This window comes from Leishmania martiniquensis, chromosome 26, assembly GCF_017916325.1.
Source record: "Leishmania martiniquensis isolate LSCM1 chromosome 26, whole genome shotgun sequence".
Classification (NCBI taxonomy): domain Eukaryota; phylum Euglenozoa; class Kinetoplastea; order Trypanosomatida; family Trypanosomatidae; genus Leishmania; species Leishmania martiniquensis.
The window spans coordinates 689654-703880 of NC_090161.1; the positions used below are offsets into that span (position 1 = coordinate 689654).

General features: G+C 63.6%; 2 protein-coding genes across 2 annotated transcripts; both read left to right on the forward strand.

Moving 5' to 3' along the window:
* Positions 1-954: 954 nt before the first annotated feature.
* LSCM1_04201 (uncharacterized protein) lies at positions 955-9735 on the forward strand (the record flags this gene model as incomplete). Its single annotated transcript, XM_067321716.1, has 1 exon — positions 955-9735. One exon carries the CDS (start codon positions 955-957, stop codon positions 9733-9735), a length of 8781 nt encoding a protein of 2926 aa, XP_067177947.1.
* Positions 9736-10922: 1187 nt separating this feature from the next.
* LSCM1_04202 (uncharacterized protein) lies at positions 10923-13118 on the forward strand (the record flags this gene model as incomplete). The annotated part of the gene is made up of 1 exon (XM_067321717.1): positions 10923-13118. The coding sequence occupies one exon, from the start codon at positions 10923-10925 to the stop codon at positions 13116-13118; it is 2196 nt and encodes a 731-aa protein (XP_067177948.1).
* Positions 13119-14227: the final 1109 nt, after the last annotated feature.

Genomic DNA, 14227 nt, shown 5'->3' on the forward strand with positions numbered 1-14227 from the left:
TGCTCCTTTGCTGTCCACCTTCGCCGACGTGGCGCCCTCATTACTGCGGTACGCGCGCGAGTCCGACGCATCCCATGACCCCACGAGCGCACAACGAGTGGGGACATTCCTTGCTACGTCAAGCACACACACACACACACACACACGCATAGCTCATCGTGGTATAACAAAGAGGATTTTCCCCGTTTGCGCTGAGCGCTTGAGCGACCCCCGCCGCTCCCGGCATTTTTCTTCTTTTTTCCCATCCACGAAGAGAGACACCGTTGGTGCTGTCCTGTGCCTGCCGCGGCCCACGTGTTTGTCTGCGCATTTTTTTCTTCGCTTGCTCGTTTCTCCCTCTCACTCTAGAGCCGTTACTCGTCGACAGTGTCTCCGCACTCTCACCACCCTCTCCTCTTTCGACTCCGACAATCCGACGCAAGCCCACTCGCCAGCACACCAGCACGTGCACGCACGTACGTTCCGCAAGCAGCATCCCGCGACTGCTCCCACCGCTTTGGGCTGCGCCTTGTGCGAGGGGGGCCCCTCTCCATTCTGGCCGTGTGTGCTGCTGCTCTTCTCCTCTTGCGTTCAACTTTGGTCTTGACCTTTTTTTTTTGCTTCTTCTTCAGTTGTTGCGCGCTTTTCTCTCTCTCAGCTCGCCGTTGAATTCCTCTGTCCGTCTCCGTAAGGAGCGCTCCGCTCTTGTCCGCGTAGTATGCGTGCTGCTGTGAATGTTTCAGCTGCTGCTTCTCCTTTGCGTTTCTGCCGAACTCGTGCCTTGTGCGTGTGTCTGGTAGGTGGGCTCCCGCCCTCATTTCGCTGCCCCGCCCACCTCTCCCCGCTCTCCTTACCTCAGGACTCTCGCCCTGCAGTCCCGAAGGCGACACTCCCTCCTCTGCCCGCAGCCCTCGACAACCCTTCACCTCTCCTCCTCTCTATTGCCGGAAGGGCGAAGACGCGCTGCCGTGCTGAATGAGCTCCAGTCTAGCAGAGCCGGCGAGGCTTCTGCTGCATAGTTTCACAGTGGCCGCGGCACCGCAGGCGCTCTCGGTATCCGATGCGGAGGATGAGGACCGCGCCAACGGGACAGGGCGAACAGATGAGCATGACGCCGCCTCACAGGCCCACGCCATGATGAGTACGCCGGCGCTCGCGTTGTCCGCCGAAGCACCACTGGAGATAGAAGAGGAGCCGCGCCCGAGTGGTGTGGCCCCGCAGCCGGCACCGGCACCACCTGTCTCATCGCATACCGCGTCCTCGACGCGGGCCGCCTCGGCAGAGCGGCTCTCCGCCTCCCTTGTGGATACCGGTCTTCACTCGCGTCTGCACTCTTTTTCTGCCCTGCATTTGCGGCGGCCGATGCGGAGAGCGCGGCTGGAAAGTCAGACCGACAGCGTGAGCAACAGCGGCGACGACCTCAGCGGCACCTCTGCGGCACCAGTTAGCTGGCGCTCTTCGCTTTCCCGCGCAGCACGCGCATCGCTCCCGACACCTGCGTTGCATGGCGCGGGCCATGCCGCGACTACTGTGTCCGCACTGCACTCGGAGAAAGGCAGCAGCGACTTCAGCAAGCAGCTGGGTCGCTCCCCAGCTGGGGCCTTCACGCCCCATATTCGATATCGGACCTCGGCCAGCGCTTCCCCTGAGCCTCCAGCCACTGCCAGCTGGTCCTTTATGTCAACGGCGAAAACATCAGCGAAGCGCGATGGTGAGGGTAAACATTGCTGTGCGAGTCCCGTGCGGGGCGTCTCTGCTGAGTGGACGCCACAAGCCTCTTTTCTTTCATCAGGCGCCGGCGCGCCGTTGCCAGGGTCGTCGGCGCCTACATGGTCCTCCTTTCTGCAATCGCGCTGCAACGTACAGGGCGCGGCTTTTGTGTCGCCGCTGCCATCGGTGTTGGCAGCAGCACGCAAAGGCGGCTCCACCGTCTCTACCACGTCTTCTGCTGGTGGCACCTCAACCCGCTCTGCCCGTGTTGTGACCCTCTGCGTCCCCGCCGAGGCGGCAATACAGGAGGATGTCGATGCGACGAGGAGGACGCGAAGGTGCAGTGGCTTTTCTGTGAGGAGTACTCCATCTACTACCATGGCAGCCACGCACCCTGTCAGTGCCGCGTGGATGCGACAGGAGCGGCAGAACCAAGTGCTAAGACGAGGTCGCAGCGACACTGCTGACGAGGCCGTGGCTACCGCAGACCTAACCCGAAGCAGATCCCATGCGTCTGTCCACCACGTCGAGCTCGGGGCGAGGGCTGAGCTGAATGCTGCCGCGGAGCCGATGGCGGATGGGCATCTCACCCTGCGCTCACTCACCGAGGAGTACAGTTGCTTCTCTGCAGAGGGCACGACGGGCTGGGTCGGGCTGCAGATGCACCTACGCCGCCACACGCAGTCTAGCCATATCGTTGCCCTAGACCTGACGTGCTGTCGCATGCGCCGCGATCAGTGGACGTGGTTTGCGGAGCACGTCCTGCCGGAGCTGCGCGCGCTGGAGGTGCTGCGCCTCGTTCAGATGGGCTTGGGGGACGAAGAGGTGGCGGAGCTGGCGCGCGGAAGTTGCGGGCTGTCTGCCGCAGCGGACGGCCGCCGCGCTTCAGGGCGAAGGTGGCGGCAAGGTTCTTCGCCTGCGATCCGCCACGGAGGCGATGGCGGTGGGGCTGGCAGCGGTAGCAGAGGCCCCGCCGTGGACTCGCCCCCTCTCCCGCACCTCCGTGTCCTGGACCTCAGCGGAAACGCTGTTACTCAGCGCAGCTGTACGCATCTGGGCAAAATGATGCTGTGGATGGCGGGAGCTCTGGAGGAGGTACGGCTGCTGGGGAACCCTCTCAAGGACTACGGCATGCAGACGCTTTCCGTCTACGTCGCGAAGCTGAATCTGGACTCGCTGGTGCGAGACCCATCCCTATTTCCCGCAGCGCTGCGCGAACACTGCGCGCAGGCGTCCCAGAAGTGTCAACGCAGGCACGCGAGACGCAGCGGGATCGCAGGCTCAACACTCTCCTCGCGGCAGTCGGCCGCCGCGGCCGGCGCATGGCACACTGGCTACAGGAAAGGGGAGGCCGAGGAGGATTCCCTCGATCCAGTCGCGGAGCTGCGTCTCGGACCTGTGTTGCTGGATCTGCGAGACTGCCGCGCTTCAGTGCACGGCCTGTCAGATATGCTTGCCGCCGCCAGCCGTGCGCACCGCCTGCGCGTCCTCGTGCTTTCGCATAATGTTGCTGGTGTGACGTCGCTGCTGCCGCTGCCGGCGAGTGCGTACCGCGAGGTGGAGGACCTTTCCAAAGGCGAGGCCACGGAGCTCGAGGAGAGGGAGGCGCGTGTGAGAGGCCGCGATGGCGGCAGTGCCCTACCCCGTCAACGGCTCCCACCACTACGGCTTCGGCTGGCCAAAACACCGCTCATCTACTCCGGCGCCCTCATGCGGCACCAGCAGGCGGCCTTCAGCGACGTGACTGCGCTCGCCACGCCGTGCGCGCTCTCCACGCTCGTATTTCATGGTGTGCCGCTCAGCCAAACGTGCTCGCCAGTTGGGTTTCGCGATCTACTGCTCAACATTTTCTTCAGCTGCCCGCGGCTTGACCTGACCGATTTCTCCGATACGTTCGAGCGGTCGTTGGTGCCATCTGAGGCGCAGCGGGCACTACTGGCTGAGACGAACCGATGGGATATGGCGGAGCAGCGTGCGCGCGGCCCTGAACAGCTGCGCGCACCGCACATGTACAGTGAAGACCAGAGCGGGTCTGAGTTTGTGCTTGCGAGCGCCACGGTGAGCGGCCAAACACGTCTTGGCGACATCTTTGGCGAGTTGATGGCACATGCGGCCTTTCACGCGATGGCGCGGCATCGTCTGGCCCCGGCCGCTTTTCTGCACGTACGCGAGTTGCACTTGAACAGCACAGGGCTGACAGACGCTGGTGCGCTTGGCCTATGCATAAGTGTGCAGCGCGGACGGTCGCAGACGGGCATCCTGGCTTCGTTGGCGGTGCTGAACCTCTCTGACAACCTGCTCACAGTACGCGGATGTGTGCGGGTCATCTCAGCCTTTCTCTTGCACGACGAAGCCGCGACCGATGTGGAAGCGGCGCGAAGCGACTCAGGGTTGCTGCCCGCCGCGGCCGCTGCTGATGGCCCTGTGCTCGTCGCGCACTTGACTGCCTTGGCACTGCAGCGCAACGCTGGCTTTGAAAGCGTCCGAAGCCACAACACGGTGGGCCGCGTGAACTGTGGCATTGGCAACGCCGCGGATGACACAGTGCTTCTGCGGCAAGTGTGCGCGGCTGCAGAGGCGGCGGTGCTGCGGCGCGCCAAGCTTCAATCTGCCGCACGCTCCCATCAGATACGTGCGAGTGGCAGAAACGGCTGCGCAAAGGCGAGAGCTGCAACCGAGGAGGAGGGTGTGCCTTCCTTGACAGTGTACTTTAGTGCGCCTAACCTGCCGGCAGACACATGGCCCGTTAGCAAGAGCGGTCCTAGCAGCCAGTGCCGTTCACCGGCTGCCTTATTGCCCACCGCGAGTGCAGGCGTTTTTTACGCCGGCTGCGATGAGGATGGTGACGTGTACTGCACGTGCCCGTGTGGCCGCTTGTATGAACACAAGCGTGTGCCGGCACAGGTCTCGCAGAGAGAGGGCAGGAGCGGCGAAAGCCTGGCCTGCGCATCGCAGCAGCGGCCGAGGTGGCTATCAAGGGCAGTTTCGCCACCGCTCGCACGCGCGGCGACCGAGCGCGGAGGCGAAGCAGCCCGCGGCAGCGGCGGCGCTCTCGGCGCTACTGCGATGCAGCGAAGCTGCACAGAGGTTACTCCTCAACGCCGCCTTCTCGCCGCGCTGGACGCGCCGCGCGGTGCTGTCGCGAGCGAGTTAGTGCCTGTCGCTGCCAGCACCCGGGTAGGCAACGAGAACCCCAACGGACTGGTCAACACAACACCGCTGCATCATTTGCGGAACCCATCCAGCGGTGCAGTGACTGCGGCCGCCGTCGCCACCGCTCCAGTCTCCGCCTCGTCCCTCTCCTTGGTGCCATCGCCGTCTTCTGCCTCAATGTCTGCGGTGGCGGCAGCGCAGCGCACCCCCGACGTAGCTGCCACTGGTGGTGATCCCTGCTTCGGGCCGGCGCCGCCGCCGCAACAGGCGGCCACCCTATCGTCACGCCGCGAGGCCGATCTTTCTGTCTCCAGCAGGGTGCCGTTTGGAGCACTTTTTATGAACAAGTCAGGGGAAGCCCCGCCGCTGGCCTTGGGAATACCGTGCGGCGCTGGCCTTGCGGACACCGCGTCTGTGGTGCCTGCGGATGTGGAGGGGGATATAAGCGATACACCTGCGTCGACCACTGCCAATGCAAAGCGCTTGGGTGGCCAGCGTGCGGGATTGCGGCGCATTCGCACCTTCACACTCTCGTATGACCACCCAGCCGGGCATCTGCTATGCCGTGCGCTGAATGTGCTGCTGCGACCGGCTCCTGACGCTCTCGGCGAGGGAGCCCGTGCTGCGCTCGACGAGGACCTCCTCGCTGCCGTGAGGCGCCGATTGGCCGCTTCGACAAGGCGGCCAGCCCCTGAGCAAGGTGGCGATGACGATGGCAAGGCCGCGGACGCGCCCGCGGTGGTGGTGGAGGCGGTGCACTACCTTCCTCCTGAGCTGCCCTCAGTGACTGTGGCGAATAGTGTCCACCCCGGCCAGCAAGGGGTGGAGGCCCACTGGATGCGCTTCGAGGTGAAAACGAACGAGCGGAAAGGGGCGATGGCGCAGCTGCTGCAGGCGGTGCTGAGCGTGCCGCTGTATGAGCAGCGCATGTGCTTTGGGCGGCTTCTGCGGTTTCTCTCGGAGCACGTACACTGCGGGGCGAAGCTGGCCGGCGAGCCAGTTACGGAGAACGCATGGGACCCGGTGCACGCAATCGAGCGAGCTGCGCGGTCATCGGCGGCGGTGCGGGCAAGGCTCGAGATCGCCTACGGCGGGAATGCAGTGACTGCAGTGCACACAAGCCATCAGTGCCACGGCGTTGTCGATGCGACGTGCTCACGAAGAAAAGATGCCGGCTGTGATCGTGCGGCGGCAGCGGCCGGTGCAGCAGACCGCACCGATGGCACAACGTTTATTGTGCGCCTCGACCGCCTCTACGCCGCCTTGTGGCGAGAACTGGGGCTCCCAGTCGGCGACCAGATGGGGGGTACACCGCTGCATGCGCCTGTGTCTGCCGGCATCGGGAAAGGGGGGGAGGAGGCGCTGGTCGACAGCGGCCGTCGACTGTACTCGCTTGACCGGGCAGCTGGTGGCAGCGATGTGTACACGTCTCTGTCCACCCCGCGCGACGTTGCCTCGCATAGATCTTCGGAGGCCGCCGTCTCCCAGTCGCCACCACCGCCCGCCGCAGCGAGACAGCAGCGGCTCCCCGTGGTCAGTTTCTACGACGGTGTAGGCGCTGAGGCTAAGCCAAGGCAGCCGCAGGGCTTACCAGCATCCCTGCGGCGAGAGCAGCGCCCCGACCCCTTCGCACCTCCTGCAGCTTCTGACGGCGACCGAGGCAGCGCGGTGTGGGAAACGAGGAATCGCCAGGGCGTAGCGAGGGAGGAGGGGGGCGGGGAAACGTCAGCCGACTCGACAAGTGTGCAGACGCCCGAGAAGCAGCTCAATCATGCCTGCCGCACGGAGTCTGGCGGGGCTGCTGTGGCGCCTTCGCCATCGCCATTGGCGCTCGACAACTCGAACTCAAAGGTGCCGCCCCAAGATTTGCCACCGGTGGCCGTGGTGCTCACTGATCAGCTTATGGGGCCGCCGTCGCCTGCAGAGACACACCACGCATCCGGAGACGCAGTCGCGTCGCCGCTCTCTCCCCAGCAGCAGGTTTGCCGTTCTTCTATTCTGATGACAGCGGAAGAGGAGAGGAGTCAGCACTGCTCGCGTGACAGCGGCGTTGAAGGGGAAGTGCCGTCTGCCGCGGCGTCTCGGCTGGGCGCCGGTAGCAGCGGCGGCGCTGGGCGTTCTGTAAAGAGGGGCGGTACCCCGTTGTTTCAGTCACTGCAGGAGCAGTTGGGGGGGCTCCAGCAAGCGCAGCCTGAGCCCATTGACGTTGGCGCCACAGGCATGCAGGCCGAGGCGAAGGAGGACGAGGAGGACCTCGCCATTGCGCCTCCCATCCGAGTGCAGCGCCGCTCCAGCCAGCTAGTCGGCCGACTCAAGACCTTCACGCTCTCCTACACGCACCAGGAAGGGACGGCGGTCTGCCGCGCGTGGCGGCTGCTTCACACTACCACCCAGGTAAGCCAAAGCGGGAGCGCCGACTCGAACAGTGGCCTGAGTGACGCATTAGCGGAGGTCGCGACGCCGCTCTCGCCTCTCTCGCCCTCGGCCCCGCCGTCCCTGGTGGCTCTCGCAAAGAGGGCTCAAGAGTGCCTATGTGACGACTTCCTCGCTTTCTTGCAGCCACCCGACGAGGACACGGAACACGCCGTGCTGTCTGTGTTGCTGCACTGCGACAGTGGCGCGGCGACGGCAATGCTGCAGGTACAGGTGCAGACGAACGAGCGCCGTGCCGTCTTGGCTGACCGGCTGCAGCACAGCAACCATGGCGTTCGTCGTGGTCTCGGAAGTAGCAGCTGCAGCGGCTTGGTGCCGCTCACTGTGCAGGAGGTGGACCGCTTTTACTTTCCGCGACTGACACGTCTGCTTCGCCAGCACAGAACCGTCGCTGACACAGCGGCGCAAATGCAGGCCTTCTTGCTGCCGCGCGCGGCGGTGCAGGCGCGGCTTCTTTCGAGCTACGGGAGCGTCGCGGCCCTCCTGCACTACTATCACGGCAGCCCGGCTGCGTTAGAGCACGAGCTGGGGGTCTCATCCTGGCAAGCGCTCATGGTGCCAGCGCCGCCGAGCGCCGCCATGGCGGGGAAGCTGGCGGAAGACTTCATGTCCCCGTCGCTGGCCGCGGACCAGGTACCGAGGCGCGGGAACGCGGCGGCAGGGGAGGCCGACGTAGGCAGCGGCGAGCTCCCCGAAAGTAGCGCTTTAAGAGGCAGCAGCGACCCAGGTAAGGACACGCCGTGCATCCTTTCACATCGAGGAGTGAGCGCGACCCCCAGTTCACCACCGCATTCCGTTACGGGAGGTGAGCGGCAGCGGTCTTGCTCGATCTCAGGCGGTGAAAGTGCTACTGGCGCCACCAAGCTGCAGGGTCGTCCGCCGCCCCATCCGCGCCGCCCGCCCACACCGCCTCACGCCATCACGCACACCAGCAGCGTCTCATTCGATGAGATCACGGATGAGCCGACGAGCGAGGCAGGCCCCGTTGTGGTGCTGCGCGGCACGACGCCGACCCCAACGCCGCGCTCGCCCTCCAGCACGCAGTCTCTGAACCCGCAGTACTTTCCTCTCATGCACCGACAGGCGCTCTCGTCAACGCCGCCGTCGCCAGATGGCCGTCGGGAAAGGGGCTCCGACACGGGTGTGGTGTCGCCCTTGACAGCCGTGTCGAGCGCTGCCGCATCACCGAAGACCCCTCAGGTAGGCTTTCTACTAGAGCGCCCGGCAGCCACAGGGACGGCCACTGCACTGGAGAGTGCGCTCTCTCCTCTGCCTCTGCCACACTTCTCGCGTCAGCCTGCTGACGGCAAGGGCGCGGCGGCGGCAAAGGAGGAAGCCAATGACACGCAGTACAGCAGCAGTGGCCCCAGCGGCACCCAGGCCACGGCAGCCGCATCTGTCTCGTCGTCTTCACCGTTGGTAGCACCGCCGCCCAAGACGAAGTCTGCTGCTGGGAGCGGCGCCGGGGGCTCCCTGGCGGCCCAGCCTCGGCCACCGGCAGAGCGGAATCACTCCAACGCTGGCGGCAGCAGCAACGCCTGCTCATTGCCATCGCACCCAAGCCCGCGTGTGCCCGGGTCCACGACGGGCGCCGGCTCGGATCGGTGCGATTCGGAGTACGAGCGTGTCCTGGAGGGCAAGTACAAGCGCCTAATGAGGGTGGCGTATGACGGGGTGGCCCGCGGCAGCGTCCCGCTAGACCCGCATCATCAGCAGAAGACCGTCATTGGCCGTGGCAGCTGGGGCGGGCAGAAGGTAGAGCTTTCGTTGGAGTGGGAAATACTGTTTGTGCTGACGTTCGAGAAGAGTCGCAAGCTTGGCCGAAGCTCACGGCGAGCGCAGATGCTGGTGCACCCGGTGGGCTGCGGCTTCGAGTGCGCGGCGGGGGACGATCTACGACGCACCGCCTCCAGTGGCACCTACGGCGTTGACGCCTCCTCCCTACTCTCGTGCGCCATCAACGGCGAGCCGGGCGACGGCGGCCACCACTCGTCGGCAACGCCATTGTCAAAGGAGCCACGGAAGAGGGAGTCGTCCAAGTCGGCGGCGTCGCACCTTATCATAACGATTCAGCGGCCGTTCACCCCGGACGAGGTCGGCTCTTCTTCGCAGGCCATGGAGGAGACACTCATGGCTGGCGCGCTGCTCACTGTCTCGTCGTCGTCGAAGGCGGCAAGGCTCCTCGGAGGCGGTAGCGATGATGCCAGCACCACTTCGCGAGTGAGCGCCGGTGTGAACCAGGCGGCACAGGAGTATGTGCTACAGCTATGCCAACCCGCCCTCACCCTCGACATCGAGATGAAGAGCTCCAAGCGCGTACAAGAGGCGCTCCGCCTCTTGAAGAACAGCATTCGACGCGCTACACAAGCAGTGAGGAAGTCGATGCTGAACGCCCACATACCGCCACCAGCCCAGGCGCTGTCATCCACACCTGCAGCTCATCATGGACCATTCAGTTAGCCGTGCGGCGATGCGGAGTAGCTTCTGAGCGCAGGCTGCATACAGGAGGCAGTACAGGCTTTCCCAAGAGGTGTGCTGCTGTGGCTCGGTGCCTGGGATGCTGCGCTTTGGGCGTCGGCTACGGCTTCCGCTCTCGCCTGTCGCTCTCTGTGTCGGGTGCTCTCGTGCAGGGCCTCTGTCCTGTGGGCGTCCCCATCGATTCTTTCTCCGGAGGCGTCCGCGGGCCGCCTTGTCTTCGCGTGCGCTCTCCCCCTCTTTCGCCCCTCCCCTACGGTGCGCGCGTTTGGCATCACACCTGCCCAGGATGTCTGCCGGCGGAAGCTGTACTGGCACAGGCGCCCGTGCACGCTCTCTCGAACGTGGGTGCTGAGGGTGTGGGAGGGGGGAGAGAGCGCGCAAGAGAGGAGGCGAATACGCCAATCGGGTCCCCGTCTCGGAATGGTGGCGCGTGCGTGCCGTTGGCGGCTCTCATCCGTTCAGCGTGACGGTTTCTCTATGACCATCCCCCCCAAAAAATGAAATGCCGCTGGACGATGCCGTCACCACACCGACTTCGCTGCCCCCCCTTTCTTCCCTCTTCGCATCTGTGCCGCGGTGGCTGCGGGCTGTGCACCCCACCGGAGCGCAAGGGTGCTTGGCTCGTCGCAACGCGTTGAGGTGTAGCGAGAGGAGGGTGGCACTCGCTTCGATGCTTCGACGACGACTGCTGGCCATGTAAGCCGTTAGCGTCACCCTCTCTCCCCTCTCTTTCTCTCTTTCTCTTTCTCTGCGCTCTCCCGCTTATCCTTTGGTTTGTCAACGGGGGACGCCCACGCGCGTCGCTGGCCTGTGCGTGCGGGCTTACCCCTCGTGCGTACACCGACGCGCATACGCGCCATTGACTGCCTCGGCATTTGGAAAACGCGCATGTCGCCTCCCCCCATCTGCGCACATCACACACATCACACACACACACGTGATGCACGGTTCTTCTCTGTATTCGGGTGGGCTCTCTTCATCGCCATTGTTCACCTCTTTCCCGCCACACGAGAGCGAGCGACGGAGTGAGAGAGAGAGAAGGGGTGTGAACGGAGTGGAAGGCGCTCTCATCTCTGTCTGTTGTGGCCGCGCAAGCAAGTGCTCGTGTGTATTGTGTGTGTGTGTAGGCTGTTCCGCCTTGATTTGCTGACGGTATTGCTGCCGCTGTCATGTACAAAAAGGCGCTGAACGCATTTTTTCTGAAGGTGCACCCGGACTTTTTTCACGACAATGTGCAGCAGCAAACAGTGAACCAAAACGCTGTGGCGCAGCTTAACGAGCTACTCGCGTGGGCGAGAGAGTTCAAGCAAGGGGCGCTGCGCCCACCACCAGCCACGTCCATCTCCTTCACATTTTACCGCCGCATGGACGACAGCGAGGGAGGCGGCGGCGCCGCCGCCGCGCACGCGAGTCACCCTGGGAGCAGCGGAGGCGAAGGAGACAGCCACGGTGAGCGATCGAGGGGGGAGTCTTTCTTCGCCAAGCAAGTGCAGCAGGCGGAAGGGCGGACTGCGGATGGCAATGGCTCTGACAGCGCTGGCGGCGACGGCCGCGGGCCACTGCGCCAAGACTCCCGAGCGACGACCCTCATCCGCTCCACCTTCGAGCTTCCGCCGGGATTCGTCGCAAACGAGTCGAACCGTGGACTGGTAGAGCGCTCGGTGAACAAGTTCTTGCGCGACTTGCTGCGCCGCGCCGAGTGTATCGACTCAGTGACGGAGTCGATGTCTGTCGCGGAAGACGCGGCAGCAGCGCGACAAGAGGCAAAGCCGTTGCGTCGTCGCCGAGCAGACCCGCGGGCGCAGGCCAAGCGCGGCGGCAAGACGCTGCTGGACGAGGCGAGCGAGGCCATGACGGTGCAGTGGACGCTGACAAGTGTGCCCTCGCTGGAGGAGCTGATGGATGCCGATCAGGTGCTGTTCTCAAAGACACTGTCCCCGTCGCAGTGCTCCGCCGCTTTACAGACGCTGCGCACCTCTCTTGGCGAGCTGCACTACGATCAGTGGAGCTCGATGCCGCTGATTATCGATGACCACTTTTCGATCGGTGCCGAAATCACGGGTGGCCTGACAGTTCCGTGGGACTTCACGGCGGTGCAGTTTGTCAGCTTCCTTCACCAGAACGCCGCTGCCATCGCGCAGTGTCGCGCACTTGCGACGGCGTTCGCAACGGAAGTGGAGCGGCTTATTGCGGAGCTGTGCACGGCGCTGGAGCTGGACGACGTCCTCATTTCGTGCTCGCACAAGGAGGCAATGGGTGTGCTACGGCTGCTGCATCGCAACAAGGAGTTGCTGTACGGGTACGGGCTTATAAACCTGACGCTCGAGCTTGGCATGCGCCACGCCACGCGCGCCAACGGCGTCGTTGTCGTTGACGTGTCCATGAAGACGACGGACGAGCTCCGCGAATGGCTTCGGGCGCTCCACGGCAAGCTTGACCTGCAGCGAAAGCTTTACAGCGTGTCGAAGCAGATGCTCGAGACGACGATGTGGCACCTGAAAGAGTTCCGCGACATGGTGGAGCCAGGCGGCGTGGACGCCTTCGTAAACAACGATTGCACATACGCGCAGCGGCTGTCGTGGGCAAAGGAGCTCTTCCGTATCGGCCCTGCCCTGGCGCACTGGGATTGGCAAGAGTTCACGTTCCTCCTGAGTCCGGAGCTTGATGTGGACTGGCGTCGGCATCAGCTACTGCTCCCACACAACTTCGACGGCGACGCCCTTGTTCGTTACATCGAGGAAGTGCAGCAGGGCGCAAAAGAGAAGGCGAAAGAGGCGCTCCTGCGCGCCAGTGCGATGCGTCGGCTCTCAGACGAGGAGCTCCGTGCGCAGGCGCACGCCGCAGAGATGCAGGTGAGCGGCAATATGGGCGAGGCCGAAATGGATGAGCAGGCGCGGCAGCAGCATCGAGATGACCCGCTCGTGCCTGGGATGAGGCCGGTATCGGAGGCGATGCGGCATCTCTACCGTCAATCGTCGCCGCACATGGACGAATACATGACTTCGAGCGAGGACAGCGTGGACCCTCTTAGCGTCGAGCGTCCTCTTTCGCATGCGGTCACGTTCAACAGCGACACAGAGGCGGAGGAGCAGCTCAAGTGGGAGGGCTTCTACCAGGAGCCATACGTGGATCAGATGCCAACCGGTGACCTTGACGACATGGCGCACACGTACCGCCTCACGAACCGCTGGCATCGCGAGGCGGCGGCGAAGAAGCTGCTGGAGGAGTTGCAGTCCACGTACGGCAAGAAGAGTCGCCGATTCGACTACCAGAAGATGGGTGATGTGCTGGAGATCAACAATGCCCGCGTACAGCCGAAGGGATTTCCTGTGCTGGCGCGAGGAATGAAGCCGCGCGAGGGATAGCGAAAGCCAATCGACGCAAGCCGAAAGCGATCGAGTAATCGCAACAGCCTCCCCCTATTTTCCCCGCAGCGGGTCTCTTCATCTGAGTGACTTCGCCGATGGAGGAAGAGCGCCCTTCGTATCGCTCGATGCGCTGCTGCTTAACCGTCCAAAGCACACATCTGGTGCCTTTTTGCACGCCAGTGCGGATCGCTCTCCCGTTATGGGACGATGCCCTTTCCCTTTTTTTTTCGCAGTGCCGTCTTTGTACGCGCCCCTCCTCTCTGCCTCTAATCGCCTAAGCGGATGGAGACCAAAAGCATTCACATAAGCACACGAGCACATTTATGAGGGCAGATGTGCCCCGTCCCCTCTTCTCGACTAGTCCTGTGTGTCTCGCGCGCCCTTTCTCTTTCGCTCATTTTTCCTCCACCGCTTCTCCTCTTTTCTTATGTTCTACTCCACTACAGAGCGGATGTGGCAGTGGCAGCGTACACACACACACACGACACACACACAACACAGCGTAAGACGAGAAAAAACACAAATGAGGGGGGAAAGGGAAAGAAAAAAGGGGAATGCAGATGTGTGCTGATGGCGTGCCACATGTGAGACAGCGGGGCGCGCATGCTCGTGTGTGGGCTCGTGCGCGTGGGTGGGCCTGCCTATGCGTGGGTTGACAGCGCGCGCCTCCGTCAGCAGCGGCCAGCACCAAAAAAACACAGTACTGTACTCTTCTCCCCACCAACTGCCGAGGAGAGAGCCGCTTGTCCACCGGCGTGAGGACGACGGAAAGGGGTGCCGGCTCCAAAGGAGCAGCCGATGCTCGCCTACGCTATTTCACACCTCTACATCTCCTGTGACCGACGCCTGCCTTCGAAGCTTCGAAACGACGCACCAGCAGTGGCTGCTGTGGCGGGCGCTGACAGGCGGTTCATCTCTCTAAGGATAGTGTAGAGAGAGGGGGGAGGATGAAGCAAAAGTGGATGACTCCCGCCAACACGGATTCGAAACGCTTTCCTGGACACACGAAAGTGAGCGACATCGAGCGGAGGCCCGCAGGTGGCGGCAAATTACTATTGGCACACGGAGTGCTCAGCGACGATACAAACCACCGTGATGTGTCTTCC